At 53.1% G+C, this 10,318-nt stretch overlaps 1 protein-coding gene across 1 annotated transcript in view; it reads left to right on the plus strand.

Moving 5' to 3' along the window:
* Positions 1-10,318, plus strand: part of GRK5 (G protein-coupled receptor kinase 5) — a 228,158-nt gene that overhangs the window by 205,006 nt on the left and 12,834 nt on the right. The window contains exons 7-12 of the mRNA XM_040254849.1: positions 648-711; positions 1,635-1,775; positions 3,363-3,553; positions 6,037-6,074; positions 7,999-8,088; positions 10,000-10,208. Of these exons, the coding sequence (XP_040110783.1) occupies positions 648-711; positions 1,635-1,775; positions 3,363-3,553; positions 6,037-6,074; positions 7,999-8,088; positions 10,000-10,208 (733 nt within the window). The remainder of the gene's footprint in view (positions 1-647; positions 712-1,634; positions 1,776-3,362; positions 3,554-6,036; positions 6,075-7,998; positions 8,089-9,999; positions 10,209-10,318) is intronic.

Here is a 10,318-nt window from a genome sequence, read left to right on the forward strand (position 1 = left end):
CACACACACACACACACACACACACACACACACACACACACACACACACCTTTTGGCAGACAGGATCTTCTCCTGTCCTTGGGTTCAAGGGCATCCAACGCCCTCAGTCCTTGGTGAGAGAGCAACCAGACTGGACGTGGGGGTCAGCAGCCTCTCTGTTCCCAGGAGGCTGGTCTTCCCAGGGCACGTCTTCAGGAAGGAACAGCTTGGGCACCTGGGGACAGGAGGCGCAAGCTGTTCCGCCAGGCAGGTGTGGACACAGGGCTGCGGTTTCCTTCCTGGCCTCCGTGGGACACCGAGCCTGACTCCTGGCCCTCTCTCTTCTCCCTGCACTGAGGACACAGCTTCCTTCTGAGTACAGCCACAGGATTTGCATTTGGGAGAGAGAGGGGAACCACAAGGAAAGTGCAGTGAAGCACCCTCTGCTCACGTTTTTCAAGCCTCCTGCTCTTTCCAGTCCAGGGCCAAGGGTGCCCAGCCCCTGAGCCAGGGCTTGAGGGTCACGTCTGCAGCGGTGGTTCCTGAGGGTCGTGGGGTTTGGAGGTGTGTGCCTTGCCCCGCTCAGCTCCTCTCAATGCTGCCCTTGTCTGTCTAATTCTGCATCTTAATGCTATGAGACCCATGCTGGATTTTTGCTTTTCTTCCAGGCAACCGGTAACCAAAAACACTTTCAGGCAGTACCGAGTACTAGGAAAAGGGGGCTTTGGGGAGGTGAGTGAACATCCACATATTCATGAAAAGTTTCTGGACTCTTGTCACCTTTTCTGTCCCTTCCGGATTGGCCTGAAAAGTGTCCCAAGCAGGGCTTTTGAGCAAATGGCTGGGTCACGCGCCCCCTGGTGGAGAAGGCGGGTGAGGCTGGGGCCTAGGGAAGGTCACCAATGTCTGAGGAAGGGAAGGAGTGTGGCTGGATGGAGATGTTGGAGCCAGCCTCAGGCAGGGTTCAAGTCTACAGAAGGACGCTTCAATGTGCGTCCCTGATTGTGTTTGGAGGGTGAAGTGAGGACATGAGGGGCCTAAGTATGGCCCAGCCATGCTGTTAATATGCGCTGTTATGCTTAACCTGATCTTCCCCAACCTTGTCATTCCCGTTTCAGAGATGAGGAAAACTGACGTTCTGAATGGTTAGGTAACCCAGACAAGGTCACACAGCCGAATAGGGGCAGAACTAAGACCAGATCCAAATGCCCGGAGTCTCATTCCTCTAAATTATACAGTCAGAGTTCCCAGGGGCCTCCCATGACTGCCCCCCACTCCCCAAATGAGCCTCTCCTACCAGCAGCTGTTCCTTCAGAGTTCCCATTTATTAGCAGCTGCGTCTGGTTGGAAGCTTGGGACAGAGAAAATCTAGTTGCCCCCGAGATAGGAATGGTTCTTTCAGCCTCGGCCAGCCATGTAAACTCGTATAGATGGCTGCTTCTCCACCTCCAAGGGCTTGGGTTCACCTGAGATGGCACCAAAGTCATCTTGACGGCAGGGCCCTGCTCACTCCCGAGGCTGGTATACCTACAGGCCGGGGCACGGCCGGCTCTGGCCACCGTGGTTCCCGGCCCTGGAGACACTGGCCTGGAGGAGTCTCAGAACGGCTTGGTCTCATGTGCCGTTTGCGCTTGTCTTCTCTTTTGCCCCTTCAGGTCTGTGCCTGCCAGGTTCGGGCCACGGGTAAAATGTATGCCTGCAAACGCTTGGAGAAGAAGAGGATCAAAAAGAGGAAAGGGGAGTCCATGGCCCTGAATGAGAAGCAAATTCTGGAGAAGGTCAACAGTCGGTTTGTGGTGAGTGTCAGGGCCTGGGGACAGCGCCCCCTCCAGGTGACCGGAAGTGTAGCAGAGCCCCCAGGGCGTGGGATGCAGTGAGGGGAGTGAGGAGTGAGTTGCAGGAAGGAGCCCAACGCTCCCTCCTTCTCAAGGCAGTTTGGACTGACTGTGTCCTGTCCCTGGAGCTAGGCTGGCTCCCCTCTAGGTGTGAGCTTCTGTTAACACCTCCGTGGAAGAAAGGGGCCCAGCCAAGGAGCTTTGTTTCCGCAAACCCCGTAGGCTGGTTTCATCATAGGAGGCCGAAGTGTCAGGCCCATCTCGTTTATACGCGCCTGTTACTCCGTCCAGGCGAGGCTCTGCTGCAGTAACAAACCAACCCCCAACTCAGAGTAGCTGGAAGCGGCAAAGGACTCTCATCTGAAGTCCTGTCAGATGAGGCGTCCTCCTCCACCTTCCCGCAGATGGACCCCCCTCCACACCCGCTGGGGGAGTGGGGACCTGGAAGGGGACCTGTGTTTGGCCAGCTCTCAACGTCTCCCCCACTTGTTATTATAAAACATAATATATATATGGGTAAAAAGTCAAACCTCACAGAAGGATGCCAAGTAAACATAGAAGCCTCCCTCTTTGAGTAACAACTGCAGACCTGTTGGGCTTCCCTGGTGGCTCAGACGATAAAGAGTCTGCCTGCAATGCAGGAGACGCAGGAGATGTGGGTTCGATTCCTGGGTTCAGAAGATTCCCCCGGAGAAGGAAACGGCAGCCTGCTCCAGTATTCTTGCCTGGAGAATCCCATGGACAGAGGAGCCTGGCAGGCTATATAGTCCACAGGGTTGCAAAGAGTCAGACATGACAGAGACTTTTCCCTTCACTTGATACTTATACAGGCTTTATTATTTTTAGCCAATGGGATCTTGTAATAAATCTTAGCCTGCAGCATTGCTCCGCTTAAATTGTAGATCTTCTATAACCAGACAGATAGCTGCGGCTCTTTTTTAAAGCTGTGTACCATTCCTGTGTACAGGGTGGAGAGAGGCCGTGACCTGTGCAGCCACAGGTAGAAATCACTTCTGGTTTTGAAGGCACCACAACAGACAAGGCTGCCCCGGGTCCATCCATCCTTCAACATCCCTTTGGCGTATTTCTGTGGGGATGTCCGGGAGATGGATTCCTGGCGGAGGAATCAATGTGTCAGAGAGCATGTGCATTTCCCCCAGTTACACCCCCACCAGTTGTGCCTGATGGCAAGCAGCACCATCCACCCAGGCTGCCTGCATTCCCCAGAACTGGCGGGTTTTGTAAGGGGATGGCCAAAGGGGACAGAAGTTCTAACCACCTGATGCACACACATGCTTTTGTGACTTAAAAGCAACAGACACCATCCTGTCGGGACCCATGAAAGGTGCCAGCTGTCCCTTCTGACTCTGCTTCCTTGCCTGGAACTGCCGAATGGAATGGAGGGGCAGCAATGGGCTGCAGGGGGTGGTGTGAAGCGGCTGCAGCTCACCACGCTAGTCCTCCCACCCAGCTTCAAGGACCCCTGAAGAAGAAGAGCAGATGTGAGGGTCCCTGGAACCCCACCACACGGCTGTCTTGTGCTCCCAGGTCAACCTGGCCTACGCCTACGAGACCAAGGATGCACTATGTTTGGTGCTGACCATCATGAACGGCGGGGACCTGAAGTTCCACATTTACAACATGGGGAACCCCGGCTTCGAGGAGGAGCGCGCCCTGTTCTATGCGGCAGAGATCCTGTGCGGCCTGGAGGACCTCCACCATGAGAACATTGTCTACAGGTGAGACGGCAACCCCGGGTCCCCCATCTGAGCCTGAGCAAGTGAGGCCAACCCTTCCATGCTCTGAATTGGTCTCTCAGCCTTGCCCTTGAGTTGAGGCTGGGTCATTGCCCTTGAGTCAGACAGACTCCCACCCTGGAACCAAGAAAGGGAGGGGGACCACTTAGTGGGGGCCATGTGTTCCCTCAGAGTCGATGAGGTTGGGCCACTGGTCCCTTCCCACCCAGTACCCAGGAAGCTCACTGAGTGGAGCCTGGTGGTCTGATCTGGAACCAACCCTTGCAGGACTTCTGTAGGATCCCCACTGAAGCAGGCATCAGAATGGACCCCAGTGTCTCCCACCCCAGGACCAGGTGTCCAGATTCTGTGAGCAGTGGCCTTCAGACTCTTCTCGCAGGCCTCCTCCAAGAATTTTGAAAATCTGTGTGCCCTCATATGTTCTAAGTAGACACCTAAAATAGTCCATCATGTTAAAATAGTGGCTAGTATTATTGATGTTTTTAAATTGAACTCGTGACATCACATATCTAAAGGTACCCAGTCGAATCTAATTGCTGTAGCAAATTGACCTCCACCATCATGTAAGTAGAAAAAATGCATGAAAACTCTTTAATGGTGAGGAATTTTCTATCCTTCTCTACTTCCTTCGGCCCCCAGAGACTGTTATTTTACTGTAATATACTTTTTGCATAAAAGTCAATGATCAGTATTCCACTCTGAAATATATGGATGTAGATAAGATTTTTAAAAAATTCTCACTGGCCATAAGGCTCTAAGTGTTAAAGTAATTTCTTCTGTTGAATTGCCCTTATAATTATAATTAGTAGGTCCCACTTCTGATTGGAACCCTGGAGGTTTCACCCTGTGGAGTTGGGCACCATAGCAATACACAGGAGTAGGGAGGAACCTGCTTGTCTTCTGTCAGTTAGAAGAAGAGCTGTTGAGAAAGGACAGGTGGGAGGAGAGATCCTGTAAGATGCCAGGACAAGGCATTTTGATGCTAAGGATCTAGAAATGCATATTCTTGAAGTCCCAACACATGGGTGACTCTCTCATCCCCCACCCTCACTGGGCACACACACCCCAGTTTGAAGACTTTTGTCACAGGGCTGTTGGCTAAGAGTATGTTGGGAGCCCAAGGTTTTGAAAATAAGGAGGAATGGTCTTGATGAAATGCCCGCCCCCTCGCCCCCCACATGTCCCAATTCATGCTTTTGTTTTGTTTTCATTCAAGTGAGAAGAGTCAGAAAATTTTCCCTAGGGGTTGAAAAAAGAATCCTCCACCTGATTGTTTTTCTCTTAAAAAAAAAGAAAGAAAAAGAAAAAAAAGGCATCCCTCCAAGTTCTAGCCTTTCTATTAATACTAGAAGAGAACCACAGTGCCTCCCTGGCCCGACCACTTGCCATAGCCTTTCTGTGGGTGTGGGTTCTGTGCCCACTAGCCAGCTGTCTTTCCAACCTGGTGGTCACTGGTGGCCGATTAATTGAAATGAGGTCACCTGCCCTTATTTGGAAGGGTTAGCACATCAAAAGCATGGAAATTAATAACAATGGCAACAGAAGTATGTTGTAATAAGTAACCACATACAGACCCCAGTTATCACTTTGTGAGCTTACATCACTGGATTTGGGCACATGAACCCCTCCCCGTGAGGACAGCTGCCCTCAGTTTAATGAACAAAGCCAGTTGATTGAGAACCAAATCCTCAGTCTAGATGCCATGTGTGGCATCTGCACAATGGCTTACCCAAGGTACACACCCTATCCTGTTGGTTATTCTTTAATTCACAGAGAAGAGCTTTTATTAATAAAACCAGACACTTCTGCTGCCTCTCCCCCTTACAGTGGAAAGGTTCTCTTTCTCATGAGCATGACCGTGTCTTGTTAAAGAGAAGAGAGACCTTGGAGACAGGAGGAGGTGGCTGCGTCTACAGCTGTGCCTGGTGGCTATGCTTTCTCCCAGGCTGTAGCTCAGCTGGGCAAAGTGCCAGGCTTCCCGGGGGCCCCATCCCAAAGGGGGTCTTTGTCCTGGAGGTTACCATTCTCTCCCTTACAATTCTCTGACCCAATTCTACAGCTGGGGTTTTATCCTCAGTAACTTCTCTCCCTTCATTCCCAGGCCTGACTCTTGCCTTCAGGGCATCTGGAGACCTCGAGTCTTCCCATCCCTGGAGGGGTCTGTCACCTCCCAGCCCCAGGGGCCCTCAGTGCGTGGACTAACCTTTGCCTAACTCCTTTTCAGTCACTCTCTAGAGTCGAGAGGATACCTATGGCAAACAACAGCATTTGTTTTAAATTAATACCAGAGGGAGAGAAGTGAGCCCAAGATGGTCTTGACCCAGAGAGAGACCAGACCTCCTGAGCCCATAGTTGGGGAGGGAATACTCAGGCCTGAGTAGCTCAAGGGGGTCCACAACAGATGCTCATGTGCCCTTGCCGCCCAGAACACTCACACTCATACGCTGGTGATCTTTCCCTTTCAGAGATTTGAAACCTGAAAATATCCTGTTAGACGATTACGGTAAGTCAGGCAGCGGCCCCGGGGATCCTTTTCCTGCTCTGTAGCTGAGCATCACAATCCAAAGGGAGCAGGAGTCTTCCAACGGAGACTCAGAGATGCTGACCCTGGCTCCACGGGAGGGCAGAGGGCGTGGACAAAGCTCCTACTTGGCGAAGAAGGACGTGGCTTTGTGATTTTTCCCCTTAAGCAAGTTGTTGTAGTGGAGGGTGGGGGACGGAGAGAAAGAGAGAACCTGCACTGAGTGAGGAATGGAGGGTTCCAGAGACTCTGGGCAAACATCTAACTCTCACACAACTTCCCTCACCATCTTTCTAGTCTGTGAAATGGAAACAGTGGGCCTTGCCCTGCCTTCTTCAGATGGTGGAGGGTGGAGCTGAGGTTCTGACAAGATACCTTGATGAGTTGTTTTACCAACTGTGCGTGCGTGCGTGCGTGCTTAGCGCTCAGTCCTGTCGACTCTTTGCGACCCCATGGACTGTATAGCCCACCAACCACCTCTGTCAGTGGGATTCTCCAGGCAAGAATACTGGAGTGGGCTGCCATTTCCTCCTCCAAGGGATCTTCCTGGCCCAGGGACTGAACTCGGGTCTCCTGCGTTGCAGCTGGACGCTACCATCTGAGCCACCAGGGAAGCCAGCTGTATGTTAGGTGTTACTACTCAGCTGTTATCGTTGTTATCTCCGTGTGTTTGTGCACACACACATGGATAACAAAGAGCCACCACAGGAGCCCCTCGCGACCGTTTAGACCCTCACACCTGGGAAAGGGTTGTCGCATCTTCTATCTAACTAAGTTGTCCTGTCTTTACAGAGGGAGCAGGGCCAGTTGACCCTGTGCCCATTTTACAGATGATAAGATTGAGGCTCAGAGAAGCCTACTCTCCAAGGCCCCCCACAAATATCAGTGGGGAGTGGAGACCTGAAACTAGGTCTCCCTGCCAGCAAATCCCAAGCCAAGGGGAGGGAAGGGGAGGGAGAAGACCTGGAGAAGAGGTTTGAGTGTGATGCTGTCAGGCAGAGGGTTCAAGGCCCACTGCCCCTCTGTGTATGAACCCAGAGCCCCCAGCGGTACTTGTTCCCTGCTGGTCTCAGAACCGTGCCTACCACCAGTCTGTCACCCAACAAATGGAATCTGCACGCTCTCTCGCCTTGCACCATTCCTGCCTTCGCTGGGGGCCACTGAGCCAGCGGGCTCCACTCAGCTCCAGCCTCTCGGTGGGCGGGGGGGGCCGGCGCCCTGCTTTGGGCCTTGTTGAAATCCAGGCTGGGGAGCGGGTCAGTGTTCCTTCCTGCAGGGTCAGATGAGGCCATGGCCCTGCCAGGTTGGCCACTGGAAGAGACAGTGCCAAGGCGCACTCTCAGCACGGGGTCATCTCTGCCTTTTGAGGGTCAGTTCTGGCCCAGGAGTTCCAATGCCACCTCCCAGTCTCTGCTGGTCTGGACGGCAGGTTCTCCAAAGGGAAACAAATAACCCCAAAGACCAACAAGGCAGAACAGGGAGTTGCTTCCCAAGTTGCTTTGTGATTTTTCCCCTTAAGCAAATTGTTGCAAAATGCCAGGAGAATCTCACATTTTCCCATGAATCAATCCCAGAATGGAGCCAAGGCATCTTAAACTTTGTGATGTTAGCCTTACAAGAAGCCCCTTAGGGCATTTTATGAGGCTGGTCTGCCATCATCCAGCCAAATCCAGGGGTCCTATTGCATCTTTATGTTTTTCTCCCTAAAAGTAATAATTTACCCCTGACCTCTGACACCTAACTCTTGAGATGGTCCACAATCACCCTGCATGGCCAACTGGGTACCACTCTTCTTGGGACAAATGAAAGGCAAGGGCCCCATGGCAAGTCTAGGGCCCTGCCCAGGGTGGATCAGATGTCCGCAGGACCACTCCAGGGACCCGCTGACGCTGCTGTCCCCCATCAGGCCACATTAGGATTTCGGACCTGGGCCTGGCCGTGAAGATCCCCGAGGGAGACCTGATCCGCGGCCGGGTGGGCACCGTTGGCTACATGGGTAAGTGTAGACATGGCTCCTCCCTGAGCTGGGCCCTCGAAGCTGCTGGCCTCTTTGTGCAACTTGCAGAGTAGTCGAGTGGGAGGCAGGAAGTTATAGCCAGGGTGGGGAAGTGTTGGGGCCCCAGGGTGTCAACTACACTGAGCTCTGCAGCCCCCACCCCCAGTCCCACCTGTGTCTCAAGCCAAACCCCTCCCAGGGCAGTTTCAGAGCTGCCTGGGGTGTGAGTGTAGTAGGGTTCTGGTGAATTGGCAGAGAGCCTTTCAGAGTGACCTTGAGAGCAGGGAGGTCACTAGGAAGGGCCCGGAAGGGAGGAGCACACTACCTGCTGTGTCACAAAGCCCCGTTCCAAGGAGGGACCAGCCGTGACTCCTGCCCTGTGTCCCCTGAGCCTTCTCAGAGACCGTTGCCCTGGAGCTACGCTGGTCCTCTGGGGTCTGCCTACCAAATAGGGATATTCCCTGGGCATCTTCCCGTACACCTCAAACACATCCATCTGCTCACCCCAGGAGGCAGGGGACTCGAGAAAGCTCCAAGGGATGGGGACACTTGTCCTCCTCTGGGCTCATGCCAGCAGCCCACGCTCAGAGTTCTGGACTCTGGTGTCAGAGGGTCCTTTTCAGATTGCATGATATTGAGGGACCCATGGGGTATGTGTCTATGTGTATGTCGGAGGTATGTATACTTATGTGAGTGCTGATGGATGGGCAGATGGATAGATGATCAATAGGTGATAGATAATTGATGGATGATGGAGACCAGGTTAATAAATGGATGGATAGATGATAGATGGATAGATGATGGATGGATAGACGATGGATCGAAGGATAGATGATGGATGGATGGGTGATGGATGGATAGATGATAGATGGATGGATGATGGGTGGATAGATGATAGATGGATGGATGGATGATGGGTGGATGGATGATGGATGGATGGGTAGTAGATGGATAGATAGCTGGATGGATGATGGGTGGATGGATGATGGATGGATGGGATGGATGGGTGATGATGGATGGATGATGGGCAGACAGATGATGGATGGATGATGGGTGGATGGATGATGGATGGATAGATGATAGATGGATGGATGATGGGTGGATGGGTGATGGATGGATGGGATGGATGGGTGATGATGGATGGATGATGGGTGGACAGATGATGGGTGGATGGATGATGGATGATGGGTGGATGGATGACGGATGATGGGTGGATGGGTGATGGATGGATGGGTGATGATGGATGGATAAATCCATCTGTGCACTCTGTATGCCTGCTTGAGCACCTGTGTCATCTTCTCATGCACAGTGTCCACCCCCATGTGGATACATTTGCCTTCCTGGATGTATGTGGCCTGCCTGTCTTCTCTTGCACTTCTCTGGTGAACCTATAATCCATTTAATCAAAGTGTTAGGGAAGTCACAGTGAGATGCTGCTGGAATTCCAGATACATTTAAAGTCATCTTTACTTTGGGTGGACACACTTTCATTCTTTGAAACGAATATGTGTGCAACAGCTACTGTATGCCAGGCATCGTACCTGTTATCAGGCACAGCAGGAAATGAGGCGGCTCACAGTCTAGCAGGGGAGATGTCAAGGGAATGGGTTGTTTCCATCCACCATGGTCAGGCTTCTGAAGCCACAGTCAGAGTCCTTTGGGAGCACAGAGAAGAGCAACCAAGGCAGGCTCCCAGGAAGAGGCGGTATTTCTAGCAGTTGGTGGGCAGGAGTCAGCAGCGGGAAGGGACCCCAGCCCTGGAGCCTCAGACCTCCTGTGAGCAGTGCCATCACCCCTAGTTGCAGGATGTCCTTAGGCCCCGTTAGCATCCCAGTCCTGGCCTCACGTGCCCGGCTCTGACCCACCACCAGCTGTCTCTCACGTCCCCTGGATCTCCTGCTCTGCCCCCAGCTCCAGAGGTGCTGAACAACCAGAGGTATGGCCTGAGCCCTGACTACTGGGGCCTGGGCTGCCTCACCTACGAGATGATCGAGGGCCAGTCACCCTTCCGCGGCCGCAAGGAGAAGGTGAAGCGGGAGGAGGTGGACCGCCGGGTGCTGGAGACGGAGGAGGTGTACTCGCACAAGTTCTCCGAGGAGGCCAAGTCCATCTGCAAAATGGTGAGCTCCCGGTGAGCCAGATATCGCCCTAGGGCCGGTGTCCAGTGCCGGCTGCCCCCCCCACCCGCCCCGGCCCCTAGCCGAGAACAGTGCCGGCTCCCCGCCCCGGC

This window comes from Oryx dammah, unplaced genomic scaffold (assembly GCF_014754425.2).
Source record: "Oryx dammah isolate SB20612 unplaced genomic scaffold, SCBI_Odam_1.1 HiC_scaffold_14, whole genome shotgun sequence".
Taxonomy (NCBI): domain Eukaryota; kingdom Metazoa; phylum Chordata; class Mammalia; order Artiodactyla; family Bovidae; genus Oryx; species Oryx dammah.